The sequence below is a fragment of the Pipistrellus kuhlii genome, unplaced genomic scaffold, assembly GCF_014108245.1.
Source record: "Pipistrellus kuhlii isolate mPipKuh1 unplaced genomic scaffold, mPipKuh1.p scaffold_m20_p_2, whole genome shotgun sequence".
Classification (NCBI taxonomy): Eukaryota; Metazoa; Chordata; class Mammalia; order Chiroptera; family Vespertilionidae; genus Pipistrellus; species Pipistrellus kuhlii.
This window is the reverse complement of record NW_023425515.1, coordinates 93,227,098-93,242,731: the sequence shown is the minus strand read 5'-3', so window position 1 is coordinate 93,242,731 and position 15,634 is coordinate 93,227,098. Positions and strand designations below refer to the sequence as shown.

The window sequence follows — 15,634 nt, the reverse complement described above, 5'->3', positions numbered from 1 at the left end:
GATCATGAGTACCTGGAATCAGGACTATCTTACTAAACATTATGTCTCCTGCCTAGAGCAAGTTACACAGTAGGAATTCAGTAAATCTTTGATCTGATAAATAGCTTTTCACTGGATATTTAGTTCTTTTATGTTTTCTTTTAGTAGTATTCATTCCTTGGTACTTTAGATTGTTGTTTTTCTGTTAGCAATTCATTATCTTTTCATCTCTCTCTTTTTTTTAAGATCATAGTTTTTTTTTAAATATGTTTTATTGATTTTTTACAGAGGGATAGAGAGTTGGAAACATCGATTAGAGAGAATCATCAATCAGCTGCCTCTTGCACACCCCCTACTGGAGGTGTGCCTGCAACCAATGTACATGCCCTTGACCAGAGTCGAACCCGGGACCTTTCAGTCCGCAGACCGATGCTCTATCCTCTGAGCCAAACCGGTTTTGGCTCTTTTCATCTCTTATGTAATTTCTTTTTCCTTTGATCCAAAGGAAGTATGAAATTATTAATTATGTAGATTTATATATACAAACATGGAACCTTAGGATTGGCGGGGGCATGATACTTTAGAGATAACAAGATGAATGTTGAATGTTCTGAGGCTCATAAGCTACAAGTGACTCATTAGCTTTGAGTAGGGTCATGATTTTATTGAGAAGTAGTATCCATCTTATATTGTTTTAGAGCGAGTCAAACAACCCAATTTTGGTTTACTCTCAATCTTCTTTTTGATTCTGTTGAAGGGATTTGTCAGGGACAGAATTCATTGATTGGTAGGTGCTTGTGAGGGCTAATGGGCAGAATAAGAGAGTAGCCACCCAGTGGTATGAATGGATTGGATTACACAACATGGTACTCCAGCAGTTGAGTTAGAATCTGAGCTAAATTTAATGTCTCTTAAGTCTCACTTTACTTCTTATGAAAATGAGATTGTATGTGAGACAATGTAGGGTAGGGGTGTCGAACTCAATCAGAGAAGGGGCCAAAATCGAAAATCCAGCCTAAATCGCGGGCCGAATGGTGTACTGAACAGTCATAAACTGTCATTGTGATGGAAACGCAGCGGAGTGCAGTGATGACAGCGCGGTGCGGGCCACATTGCAAGGCCTGGCGGCACAGATTTGGCCCGCGGGCCTTGTGTTTGACACATGTGATGTAGGGTAATGGGTTAAGAGCCAGGGTTCTGGGGCCAGACTGCATAGATTAGAATCCTGGTTCCTCTAATTTACTAGAGCAAGTTATTTTCAACATCTGTGGTCTCTCTAAAATGAGGATGAAAATAGTGCCTGACTTTAGGGTTGTTGTAAGGATTAAATAACTGAATACATATTAAATGTTAAGCATGATGTCATAAGTGCTCAATAATTGTTACTTTCTAAATAAAATGAAATTTTTTACTAAGGCTGCTGTCAAAGAGGAGAATTGGTTTAGGAAAAGACCTTTTCAAAATATGGGCATTAAAACTGTTATATGTGGTAATCACTGTAGATGGAATTCCAGAGAGGAGTGACTTTATTTTCTAACTAGAGGCCTAGTGCATGAAAATTCACTGGGCCTCTAGTTAGAAAATTCATGCACTGGAGTGAGGGGTCCCTCAGCCTAACCTGCCCCCTCTCACAGTCCAGGAGCCCTTAGGGGTGGAAGGCGACCCAGTGATTAGGGGAAGGTGATGCCCCATCACACCTCTACTGCTGCCACTGCTGACAGTGCAAGCCTTGGTTGGCCCTGGTTACCTGCACCTTGGACTGGCCCTGGGCGGCTGGGTAGCCACCATCTGAAGCTTGCCTGCACCTCTGGTGTCAGCTGGGCAAGGGGACTGGGGGACTCCAGAGGCAGGAGTGTGGCGTGCCTGTGGCCCTGGCAGGGCTGAGGAGAAAGGGTGCCGCCATCTGTGGCGATGAGTGTCGCCATCTTTGAGGGCATGGCAGTCAATTAGCATATTCCTTCCTTATTGGCTGTGGGTGCCGCCATCTTTGTGAGGGTGTGATTATAAATTAGCATATTCCCTCTTTATTATATAGTATTAAAACATTTTATAGTGAGCATGCTTTAATTTCAGGAGCAGCAGTCTCCCTTCAGTATGAAAATGTAAAGCACTTTGTGCTAAAGCTGTTTCCATTTCTCTTATTCATGATAAGAACTGTTTCTTTAAACAACCTATCTATTATCTATCTATCTATCTATCTATCTATCTATCTATCTATCTATCTATCTATCTATCTAAAGCACATGTGTCAAACACAAGGCCCGCGGGCCAAATCCCGAACCGCGCTGTTATCACTGCACTCTGCTGCGTTTCCATCACAATGACAGTTTATGACTGTTCAGTAAACCATTCGGCCTGCGATTTAGGCTGGATTTTAGATTTTGGCCCCTTCTCTGAATCTAAAGCCTAATATGCAAAGTGTCCCCTCAGGAGTTCAACTAGGAGTTCGATTGCTCGCTGTAACATTACTGACCACCAGGGGGCAGTGTGAAATGAAGGAAGGCCCCTGGCTGGCAGCTGGCAGCTGCTAGGGACCCAACCCATGTATGAACTTTGTGCACTAGGCCTCTAGTGAGACTATATGAGGCAGTGTGAGACAGTCCTTGTTTTGCTATTAAGAAAACACAAATTAATTTCAAAATCGGGTCTTATTTAATAACAAAACTGATTCCAAGTCCTAATATTACAAGTACTATCTAGGTCAAGGCAGATATTTTATTTCTGAACTTCTAATAAAAAAGTGAAATTCCTTAATAATAGGAAATGATAAAAAAAAAAAACAACCTTTAGTATAGTTGCTTTTCCATTTCCTAATTTTAAAAGTACCTTTAAAAAATAGTTTGCACACATTTATATATTTTTTTATATATTTATATTTTTGGTGTATTTATGTTGATCTAGGTCAGGTTCTTTATTTTACAATAGTGTCTTTGGCCTTGGCAGAATTAAATGACTTTCTCAAACTCAACACAGAGCTGACTGTAATTGAATTAATCAGTTAAAGAAAGGTCTTTTACTTAGGAGGTTAAACGATGCATATGGTGATGAATATAACAGCACTTTGTGACTCTAACGCAGTTTCAATCCTAGTGCACTCTGCAAAGGTGAATTAGTGTTACAGTCAGAAATGACTCAGAAGCAGCGCTGGCCTCCAAGTATAATAGTAAATAAGTAACTTCAGAAACACAGACAAAACATGTATAACAAGTATAACACCAGGCTGACTATTCTAGAGGTGGCACAGTGGATAGCTGCAGAGACTAAATTCAGGTGCTTAATCACACAGCTTATTGAATTAATTACAAACATACAGTGAGAAGTACAGGGAATAGATGGATATGCTGAGGCACTTGCGATAGGGTACAAGTGGAATGCGAGAATACACTGCCCAAGTCCTATGTTACTGTCATCATTTTGTCCAGTCTCTCTCTGCTTCATCAGCTTTCCCTGGTGACAGGGTGGTTACCAGGGCATGAGCTGAGGTTAGCGAGGGTACTTGACAGATGGAAGGTGTCTAGATCCAACTTTTGCTTGCTTTATGGGAGAGATGTGAGGTATTTGCATATGAACACAGCTGTAACTTGCTGTTAACCTGAAGTGCTATTTATCTGCATGTCTCTGGCAGATGACACATGAAGCTAAAATGGGGATCACCAGTAGCTGTTTGATTTAGGGATGATATAGCCATCAACTTGGATGTCCGATCTAATTCATGTTTATGAATATTTAAGTTTTGCTTGATCCTTCTAACCTTGGCTATCTATACATAATACTCTTGCTTTGTTTCATTCTTTTTATCTATATTCAAACAAATATGTTCTATTTTTCTATTTTTTTTGCCTACAGTTTATGACAACTATCTGAATTTCTAATGCAACATACGTGTTTTGTCTGTGTTTCTAAGTTACTTATTTACTATTTCTTTTGTTTTGTTCTGTGTTGGTAGAGGGCTGATATATTTTTTATTTATTTATTTATTTTATTTTTAAAATTTTTATTGATTTTTTACAGAGAGGGATAGAGAGTTAGAAACATCGATGAGAGAGAATCATCGATCAGCTGCCTCTTGCACACTCCCTACTGGGGATGTGTCCACAACCAAGGTACATGCCCTTGACCGGAATCGAACCTAGAATCTTTCAGTCCGCAGACCGACGCTCTACCACTGAGCCAAACCGGTTTTGGCGATGACTGATATTTTAGCATAGGAATCAATAGGAGAAAACTGTTAAAATAGGTTTTCTATATGTATGTACTTCATTCAGTTTAATCCTTTCATTATTTAGACCTAGATAAAAATTTCCAGATTATATAAAAAAATGACAATGCTTTAAAAGTAGGATTTGATATTCCTCCTTGCTTTGGGGAAAATGCATTTTTCATAGCTAGGGCAAAAAATCCTATAAATCTCTTCTATTAAGTCAGACTCTATAATATAGAGAAAATAAAGTGGAATCCTGCAGAGAAAAAACCTTTCTAGAAAATCCCGTGTCTAGGGTATTGTCCCTGGGAAAAACTCAGAAAATAGTCTGCAGTTTAATGTTATAGAATTATTGCTGTTGTTTAATTATTATATGAAATCAGAATTCAATTTAAGCAGCTGTATATGTTGTAAATTGTATGTATTCCTTGCTATTTTAGTGAATACACATTTATAAAATTTTTCTGTAATAAACTGATTATAAATCAGAATTATGGAAATGACAACTCAAATAATTTAATAAACTTTTTGTTTTTAATGTTATGTTTAAATTGGTTGTAACTGGATTGTTTCTAATTTTACATTTAGTATAATTTTGAAAATGTGTCTCAGACATTTGATGATCTTCCAGCAAGATTTGGTTATAGACTTCCAGCTGAAGGTTTAAAGGTAAGAAAATAGTAATATATGATTACAGGACAAAGCATTTAATAAGGTGATTTTATTGCTCTTTGTTTCAAGAATGAAAATATTTATTACTATTTCTCATCAGAAAACCAATACATATTCATTTGTACAGGTTTTCAACAATTCAAAAGGTATGAAGAAGAAAGTGAAAATCACCTATGATTGTATTATTCTGGACTAGCCACTGTAATACATTTTGGTATGCAATATTTTAGACCTGTTTTCTACAATATATGCCGTGTTGTGTATTTGTAGATATGTGTGCATATATATAAATGCTTATGTAAATCTGTATTTAACACTAATAGAAAATACTACTTGGTTGCCTGCCTTTTTCACTTAATCATATATTTAGAAAATCTTTTCATGCTAACAGCGGTGGTATTTTAAAAAAAATATATTTTATTGATTTTTCACAGAGAGGAAGAGAGAAGGATGAGAGAGTCATCAATCAGCTGCCTCTTGCACACCCCCAACTGGGGATGTGCCTGCAACCAAGGTACATGCCCTTGACCGGAATCGAACCCGGGACCTTTCAGAGCCAAACTGGTTTCGGCAGAGGTGGTACATTTTTATTTGTACTGGCTGCGTGGTTTTGCAGTATCATAAGACACTATGGATTTTTGAATATTTATTTAATTTTTCATAGTACCTGAATGTCTTTATCCTTATATATCTGTTTATTTGCTTAAGATACTTTTCCAAATGTAGAATTGCTTTGTTTATGGAACACATGTTTAAAATTTCTTTGGTATTCCAGGTTGCCCTTCTAAATTTAGTGTCTCAGGCTGTCCTTTTCTGTATACCATATTTAATACTAGATATTACCAAGTATTTATTGATTGATAAAAAACTGAGATTGACCATTTTAATGTTTTTTGCTGGGTGTGTGTGTGTGTGTGTGTGTGTATGTGTGAAAGAGAGAAAGAGAGAGAGAGATATATATGACTGTTAATGCTCTTTGCCTATTTTTAAATCAAGATGTTGATTCTTACTGATTTGTAAGAATTCTTTATATATAGGAAATATCAATCTATTATTTGCCATTATGCTTCAAATTATTTTCCTCAGTTTTTTTCTCGTCTTTTAACTTTATTTAAGGTTTAAAATTTTTATTTTAGTTAAAAAAATATATTTTTTCTTTCTACCTCTGGGTCATAGTTAGAAAGTATTACCCATATTACCCATTCTAAGATAATATAAAGTTTTTATGTTATATAAGTCAGAATACATGAAATTGTGTATATATGTACCACAGAATATTTTTAGTGTTAAGTACAGTAAAACTATTATTCTCAATTAGGTTGACAGGCACCTCTGGGTTTTAATTTTTTAAAGTTTTAAAAAAGTTACTTTTAGTATATGTGCTGCAAACATGATTTTAAATTATGTTTTTTAAATTCCCAGTACTGTATGACTATTTCTCATTGTAAAATTTTTTAAACAGAAAAGAAGTAAGTATACAGAAGAAAAATGAAAGCCTTCCTTCACCCTTTCGTTTACCTGTACATGCCAATCCCACTTTTCTCTTTAGAGTTAAACTTTAGGATGTTAACTGCTATTACAGGCCTTTAGATCTTTTTTCTGAATATGTAGTGCTTTTAGTTTATAAATTTATTAACTCATAAAAGTTCATACTTGGTTATAATTTGTGTATATGAAGGGTTTCTTAATTTTTATAATGGAATCCCTTTTAGCTAATTTACCTAGAAAGGGATAGAGATGTTCAAAGTATCATAGCCTGGAAAAGCAGTTCCCAAACTGTTTCAAGAATAAAACCCAGAATCACATATAGATCTGGCTTGGTAAGGATTAAGTCATTGACTTCCAGAGATCCCCTTTTCTCTGATCAGGAGGCGTCTGTGATATTACCCCAGAATATTCTACTACTATCCAGCTAATCAGGGAGCTGTCCTTTGCTAGCCTATTTCCCCAAATCTAACACATGGATTTTTCTCGCTGACCGGCTGCAGGCTAGGTAGTGGCTAGCCACATATTTAGTGAAATACTAGCTATGAGGGAGGCTGCTCTCAACCTAAAAAATGTTCAACCCCGTAGAAACTTTTTATCTGGTCTTCCCCAAGTTCATTGAACTCCGTTTCTGGTAGATTGCATGCCTCCATTTGGTTTGTTTCTTTTTCTGGAGTTTTTCCCTTTTACTTCATTTGGGATGTGTTATTTGTGTTCTCATTTTGGCTGCCCCTCTGTGTTTGTTTCTATGTATTAGGTAGATCTTCACAGGGTGTCCTTATATAGTACGTGTGTTGTGGAGCCCAGTGGCACAGTCTTTCTGATAATCTCAGCTGGGTGCTCCAAGAATGTGGGTTGTGTGTGTCCTCCAGTTGCAGTTCATTGGGTGGGAGTTGAGCCTCAGACTGGCTGGCTGGAAGGATTAGCCATAATCATAGTGGACCAGCTGCTTGCTGTGCAGGGACTGACCGCATGGAGTGGGATTTGCCCCAGAGAAGCTTTGGTGCCTGCTGAGACCACCCTTTGGGTATGCTGTTTGTGGATCTAATGGGTAGTTCTTTGTGTGGTCTGAAGCTGGCTACCAGGTATGTTGGTTTTGAGGACTCTTGGGTAGGGCTCCTGTTCAGGACAAGGTCAGCTGCTGCCTGTGCTTGGCCATGGGCCACCTGGTAGGAGCTACAAAATGATCCACAGTTGGTAGCTGCCTGTGGTGGGCCTAAAGGCATGTGGCAGAGGCCACACAGTGAACCAAGGCTGATCACACTACAGAGCAGGCTTGGGGCCAATCAGCAAGAGGCACAGGACTTGGTGTGTCCATTAGCCACTTTCCCAGACCCTTTGGACCTTTGAGAGTTACTAGGACAGTTTGAAGCACTAGTGAGATGGCTGCCTTTGAGGAATAGTCAAAGCTTTGGGTGGAGCAAGGTCTCAGGGAGTTTCAGAGTAAGGCAAATGGTGTTAACCAGGTTAATGTTCACCAGGTTAGTGAATATTTAGGTTTGGCACCATTGCTGTGACTGGATGGAGTCTTTCAGCCAGGAGTAAAGGGCATTCTGAAGCCAATTCTTGCCTGCCTGGGGTCTGAAGATCTCTGAAGCGCCTGTACCTTCGGGCTGTTGTGGGGGTGGTTCCAACATGGGAACAATCTCTGCTGTCCCTCCACCCTTACCCAAAGCCTTACAAGTCAGTTTCTCTATGTATGTTTCTGGTACCTTTCAAGCTACTGCCCCTTCAAAGGAGCTTAGGGTGAGTATGGGAAACTGAGACTGTACACAGGCCCTTTAAGGGGATGCCTGGGTTTCCAGCACCCCTCTGTCTCATCTGGATAGAGTCTCTGTTGATTTTCCCAGCCAGATGTTGTAGAGGCTCCTCTTCCTGGCACCAGAACCCTGGGCTAGGGAGCCCAGTGTGGGCCTGGGACCCCTTGCTCCTTAGGTGGGACCTCTGCAGACGAGATATTCCTCCTGATGATTCTCAACCATCAGATGTGATGTGGGTCTCAGCCCCTCCTACCAGATGTGGCTTCTTTATGTCCTTAGTTATGGGAATTCTGTCCAGCTAACTTCAGATGGTTTTTCAGGTTGATTATTCTATAATTTATTTGTAATTTTTTAAAAAATATATATTTTATTGATTTTGTACAGAGAGGAAGAGAGAGAGATAGAGAGTTAGAAACATCGATGAGAGAGAGTCATCGATCAGCTGCCTCTTGCACACTCTCCACTGGGGATATGACCGCAACCAAGGTACATGCCTTTGACCGGTATCGGACCTGGGACCCTTCAGTCCCCAAGCCGACGCTCTATCCACTGAGCCAAACCGGTTTTGGCAATTTATTTGTAATTTTGATGTGGTCATCGGAGGAAGCAAACACAGTGTTTACCTATTTCACCTTGGCCAGAGCATCTATGATATCTTTTAATCAGATTTTATTATAATCTAAAATCTAACTCATTGATAAAATGTTTAATCTGTAAAGGTTATAAATCTAAAATCTGATAAAACATAACCAAAAAAGATTATTGGGAAGAATTCTAACAGTATGTAAAAGATGAGATGTTATTTTTAGATGAAAGATACTCAGTTACTGCTCTGAATAATATTATAAATATAATATCTAATTTTTGAAGAGGTTTTTGAAAACCCTTTCTTTTGATCCAGTTAACCTTTTATTTTATTTTTTAAATTCTCATCGGAGGATATATTTTCATTGATATGAAAGAGAGGGGGGGAGAGAGAGAGAGAGAGAGAGAGAGAGAGAGAGAGAGAGAGAGAAAGAAAGAAACACATATAGATCTATGTGAGAGAGAAACATTGGCTATTCTTGCCTCAACCAGGGATCGAACCACAACCTAGGTATATGGCCTGATAGGGAATCAAATCCGAAACCCTTTGGTGTATGGCATGACATTCCAACCAACTGAGCCATCTGGCCAGAGCAAGGGTTTAGCTTTTTTTTTTTTTTGTTAATCCTCATCTGTGAAATATTTTTCCCATTGATTTTTAGAGAGTGGAAGGGAGGGGGGAGAAACATCATTGAGAGACACATTTATTGCCTTCCCCATGCACCATGCGGGGCTTGGGATCGAGCCTGCAACCAAGGTACATGCCCTTGACTGGGAATCGAACCCATGACCCTTCAGTTCATGTGTTCACGCTCTATCCACTGAGCCAAATTGGCTAGGGCAAGGGCTTAACTTTGATTTCAGAGAGGAAGGGAGAGGGAAAGAGAAACATCTATAATGAAAGAATCATTGAACAGCTGCCTCCTTCATGCCTCCTACTGGGGATGGAGCCCACACCCGGGCATGTGCCCTGACTGGAATCAAAACTGGGACTTCAGTCTGCGGGCAGACACTCTTCACTGAGCAAACCAACCGGGGCAAGGGCTTAACTTTAATTGATCTATAACCCTCACATTCAGTACATTTCTTGATTGCAGAAAGACTTGGAAGGAATGGCTATTGGATTTGCAGATGGCATGAAGCTTGGAATGGTTAATCTACTAATGTTTGCCCTTGAGTCTTAATAGTTAGGTACTGAAAAGAGTAGAAATATAGCTTAGATGCAACATATCAAAAATTCGTTGAAATAACTGATGTACTTGCCAAAAACCTAATTTGGTTTTACAGTGCATCAATAGAAATATATTGTCTAGAACATGTTAAAAGAGTGATAGCTTAGGGCACCTTTCCATTTACTAGGTGAGGTGCTGCCCGATTCATGAATTGTTGAATAAAGCCAATTAGATCTTGAACTTAAAAAAAAAAATTGAACAATATCTATTGTTATATTGGTCAGGTCATTTATAGTATTATGGTCAGTTTTTGGCACCCAACTGAAATACAGTCAGGTGTCAGAACCACCGCTCTTTCTGTTATTGCCTCTTGTAGAGCAGATTTGCTCTGTTCTATGCAGTTGTACTACATGTTGCTTATTCATTGTTTTTTTATCTTCTTTTATTTGGGTTAGTTCTTTTTAAAAAAATTTCTTTATTGATTAAGGTTTGATGTATTTGTAAGGTATCACGTATTTGTCTTCATCCCCCCATTCTCATCCTCCACCCCTTCCCACTCATGCCCTACTCCCCTGTTGTTCTTGACCACTGGTTAAGCTCATATGTATGCACACAAGTCCTTTGGTTGATCTCTCCCTTTTATCCCCACTCTCCCCCTGAGGTCCAAGTCTGATCCATGCCTCCTTGTCTCTGCATCTGTTCTTGTTCATCAATCTATGCTGTTCATCATTTCCCCTAGATGAGTGAGATCATGTGCTACTTACTGTATTTTTCGGACCATAAGATGCACTTTTTTCCCCCCAGAAGTGGGGGGGAAAAGTCCCTGCGTCTTATGGTCCAAATATAGCCTACACATATACTTTAAAAAAAAAGTTTTTTTACTTGCCCGGCTCTAAAATGGTTCTAAATGCTGCTGTTTACTTTACAGGGTTGATTACATGTGTTTATGACAGTGATGTTGGGTTTTAATGCACATAAAATATTTTAGGACACTATTTGTTTCAGAATCTTTTTTTCTTCATTTCCCTTCTCTAAAAACTGGTGCGTCTTATGGTCCGGAGCGTCTTATGGTCCGAAAAATACGGTAATAAGAACCGAAAATGAGACAAGCTATAATGGTTATGCTGAAAGGCAAATAATCAGTAGTGAGTTTCTTTCTGGGCCAACAGTTCTTCTGAGACCCAATTTCAATGTCAAACAGTTCCTTATGTGTATATGTCAGCAATGATATTTCAGTTTTGGATGGTGGACAAACGGGGGTAATGCAGGTCCGACCCTCTCTGGTTTGGTCCTGAGCAACTTGCAGTGACATACAGCTGCTGACTGCTAGTATGGCAAGGCAACGTCAGCATCATCCATCTCTGGACTGCTTCTCTTCTGTTTTCATGGTTGGAGCAGTCCTGTCAATTCCTCTCTGTTGCAGGAACCCACATGATCTCAGAGTTGTTTTCTGAAAATATACAAACATATTCTCGACCAAAAGTTAATAAAGGAATATTTTCTATAAATTTGACTTGGGATCCTTTTCCATTTTTTGTGGTTAGTTCTTTTCAGATATTACTAGGGTAGGGCCTCAGTCTTATCCATTCTAATACTTAAACAGAGCCCTCATGAAATGCAGCTGGTGTATGCAGAGCAGTGTTAAAGGAATTTACTATGCTATGAATTATAGCTAAAGGATGTTTTGCTGCATAAGAGGAGCATAATGTCCAATTATTTGTAAAAAAGGAATTAAATGTATCCTGTATATGAAAGTTACTGGTAGATTTTTAAAGAATGATCTAATAAAGAATTAGAGGAAAAGGCAATAGATATTTTTAGCATTCTAGGAAGTTATTGATATAAATAAAATCATCTGGGGGTTTTCTACGTTGGACAACGTAGAAAAGTACAGCTGGTGGGTAGCGCTCTTGCTTGGCCTGGCCCTCGCCCCTGTGCCTGGGAGCGCATCTGCATGTCCGCCCACCCAGCACCTGAGGCGAGAAGCACTGGCCCAGCCCATCTACACAGGTGCCAGGCTGCATGGTCACAGACATAGCTGGGTAGAGTGGGCAGGAGTGGGGACTTGTGGGTGGGCGGGAGGTTTGCACATTGCAGGGCTGGGCTCCGAGGGGGTGCGGGCTGGAGGAAGCAGAAAGCCACACAGAGTGGCCAGCGGGAGCAGATCTACCTGGTGAACTATGTGGAGGGCTACCTGGACTCTGTTGGGTCTCTGTCTTTCGACCTGCAGAGCAGCATATTGCTGGTGCGGGAGATCAACATTAAATAGCAAGAAATCCTGAAGGAACTAGATGAGTATTATGAGATGTTTAAACAGGAGGTGGAGAGCAACCAGAGAATGCAGAGAGCCCCTGATCTGGAGCCAGGAGCTAAGCGACGAGAAGATCCATATTGTGAGTCAGATGGTGGAGAACAGGATCAGGCAGGTGGACAGTCACGTGGAACTCTTTGAGGAACACCAAGAAGTCAATGACACCACTAGCCATAGTGGCAAAGATGTCCAGGATAAATCCAAGAATGAGATAATCACATAGGCATAAAAGCCCAATAACAAGAGGTCTCTGAGACAGTGCAACAACAAAAATTGGGAGAATGCAGCTAATAGTCACAGCCATGATGACATCACCTTGGGATCACCTAAGGAAAAGAAAGCAAAGGCCTCCAAGAAGAAGATATGCTCCAAGGCCAAAGCAGAGAGAGAAGTATTCCCTGCAGACCTTCCCATCAACCTGAATGAGCCCACATACTCTCTGTGCAATCCGGTTTCCTATGGAGAAATGATCAGCTGTGACAATGACGAGTGCCCCAGCTAGTTGTTCCATTTCTCCGGTATAGGACTGAATCATAAACTAAAGGGCAAGAGGTACTGTCCCAGAAGTTGAGGGAGAACAAGAAAACCATGGACAAAGCCCTGGAGAAATCCAAAAGGAAGATGGCATATAACAGGTAGTTGGTGGACCTTGCCGAACAGGCAAGAGAACTAAGCCAATGTATTTATTACATTGCCACTTTTGGTGAGGTGCAAAGACTGGACAATGCATATTTTTAAAGAATGTTAGAAAAGGAGCCATTCCTTTTATAGAGATGGCAGTGATTCTCTGCGTTTTGTTTTTGTTGGTACACACGTGTAACAATGTTGGTCTGTGGATCAACATTTTAGAAACAACTAATGTATAATAGATTTGAATTAAACACTCAAAAAATAAATAAAATCATCTGTCTCACAGTAGGAAAATGATAGCTGATAACATCTGATTGACCAGTATAACTCTTGGTCTTGGATTGAATGTAAAAATTATGACAGAAAGGTTGATATCTTTTTTTAAAATCCTCACCTGAGGATATGTTTTTATTGATTTTACAGAGAGAAGAAAGGTGAGGGAGAGAGTAAAACATCAGTTGGTTGCCTCCCATACACACCTAACCAGGGATCAAACCCACAACCAAGATATGTGCCCTGATTGGGCAGGAATCAAACCCATAATCTTTGGTATATGGAATGACGCTTTAACAACTGAACTACCCACCTGCCCAGGGCGTAAGATTGACATCCACATCATTTGAAGTATTTGTATCAAATTTTGGAATCAGCCTTAAGTTCCCTTTCGACTAATATTTTTGCTTGTTCATTGTTGTAAATGTCCATTCCTCTTCTTGTTGTCCATTTTGCTCTTTATCCACTTTTTTTTTTTTTTTTTTTTTTAATCTTGTGGAGGTAATATAGCATAGTGGTTGAGAACATAGCATCTGGAGTCAAAATTTCTGGGGATTGCATTATATGTAACCTTGGGCAAGTTACTTTTTTTGAAACTTAGATGATTTCTCAACTTTAAAATAGGGATGATAATAATAATAGTAGTTATCTCATAAGGTTGCAAAGATGAACCGAGTTAGAACATTTAAAGGGCATACTGCTTGACACAGTACTGAGTGCCTTGGCTCAGCAAATGTTAATTGTTTGATGTTACTGCAGTTATTAATTCATAACTTTGGGTATTCACTGAAACACCAATTTTTCACTTCTTCTCTTCTTCCTTTTTTTTTTTTTTTTTTTTTTTTAAATATGTTTTCATTGATTTCAGAGAGGAAGTAGAAACATCAAGGATGAGAGAATCATCAATTGGCTGCCTTCTGCACACCCTCTAATTGGGATTGAGCCTGCAACCCGGGCATGCACTGAGACCCAGAAACTAACTGTGATCTCCTGGTTCATAGGTCGACGCTCAACCACTGAGCAACACTTACTGGCCCTGCTTTTACTTAAAAAAAACAAAACAAAAAAACCCCACCACCCAATAATATTTCCCCATTGATTTTAGACAGAGTAGGAGGGAGGGGGAAGAGAGAGAGAGAGAGAAAGAGAGAGAGAGAGAGAGAGAGAGAGAGAGAGAGAGATTGGGTTGGGGAGCAGTGAATGAATGGCAGGGAGGATGAAGGGAACTTCTGGAGTGCTGTTCATGTTTTATGTCCTGATACAGGTATGTCAGAAAATGCATCAAGCTGAAAAATTATATTTTGTGCACTTTGCTTTATAGTCATAAAAGCTTTGCTGTATAGTCATAAAAGCTTTATAAAAGTCAACATATTAATATACTGTAAATTTACTGCATTATGCATTTGATGATAATTGAGGTGCCACTATACACGCACTGTTTTTGTCCAGAATCTCGTTTAATCATCACAGAATTACAATAGCAAAGAGAAGAAAAGCGGGCATCCAGTTTCTTAGTATCGTAGGCATTGGTAGTTTTCTTGGGTTTCCTATGTATTGGCATAAAGGACCCCCTTCAGAAGACAGAGATGAGGAGGGTTCTTAATTGTGGAGCAAGCATCCTTTTGAAAGGGATTGGCCCTAGAGGGTGACTTTAGACATGTGGACCTGGCTTCAGGCAGCATTTTCTTGGCCACTCCTATTTACTAGTAAAGAACTTCTGCCAATTAATTGGCAGAACTCATTATTACCCTACCTCAGAGACTTCATGGATCAAAGAAAGTAAATTTGCATTAGTTTTAAGTGACTCACCTCTGAGGGGAGAATAGGAACTATTTTAGGAAGTTATTCTTTTTTTTTTTTTTTTTAGCACAATCATCAGGAAAGATATGTTTAATAATTTAAGAGTTTTTTAAGAATTCAATTTTTCACTAATGCTAGTAGTTTTTTGTACTTTTAGCATATGTGTATTTTTATAAATTTTAGGTTTGAAAATAATACAGGCTGCCCTGACTCGGTGGCTCAGTTGGTTGGAGCACTATCCTATACACCAAAAGGTTGTGGGTTCAATTCCTACTCAGGGCAGATATCTATGTTGTGGGTTTGTTCCCTGGCCAGTGTGCATACATGAAGTGGCTGATCGATGCTTCCCTTTAATATAGATGCTTCTCTCTCTTCCTTCCTCTCTTTCTATAAAACAAAAATAAATAAATAAATAAATAAATAAATAAGTAAAAACATATTCTTGAGGATTAAAAAATAATAAAATTAAAAAATAATACATGCTTGTCATAACACATTCAACAGTATAGAAATGATTTAAAGCAAATACCTTTTTTTTTTTAAGAAAAAAAATCTTTATAGATTTGAGGAAGAGGAAGGAAGAGGGAGAGATAGAAACATCAACATTAATAGGCTGCCTTCTGCATCCTCCTCCCCCCACACACACTGGGGATTGATCCTGCAACCTGGGCATGTGCCCTGACCGGAATCGCACCTGCGACCTCCTGGTACATGGGTGGACACTTAACCATTGAGTGTGCTTGGGCAAAAGCAAAGACCTTATTAA

General features: G+C 39.2%; 1 protein-coding gene and 1 pseudogene across 6 annotated transcripts in view; both read left to right on the top strand.

Annotated features, from left to right (window-relative positions):
- The window catches only part of RNF13 (ring finger protein 13), a 146,142-nt gene that overhangs the window by 36,123 nt on the left and 94,385 nt on the right, over nt 1–15,634 (top strand). For 5 of the 6 annotated variants that reach the window (XM_036443670.2, XM_036443668.2, XM_036443667.2 and 2 more), the window contains exon 3: nt 4,769–4,849. The exons of the other annotated variant lie outside the window; for it this stretch is intronic. In XM_036443670.2, coding sequence (XP_036299563.1) covers nt 4,769–4,849 — 81 coding nt within the window. The remainder of the gene's footprint in view (nt 1–4,768; nt 4,850–15,634) is intronic. 6 annotated transcript variants of the gene reach the window in all.
- On the top strand, nt 11,575–12,836 carry LOC118722309 (annotated as a pseudogene).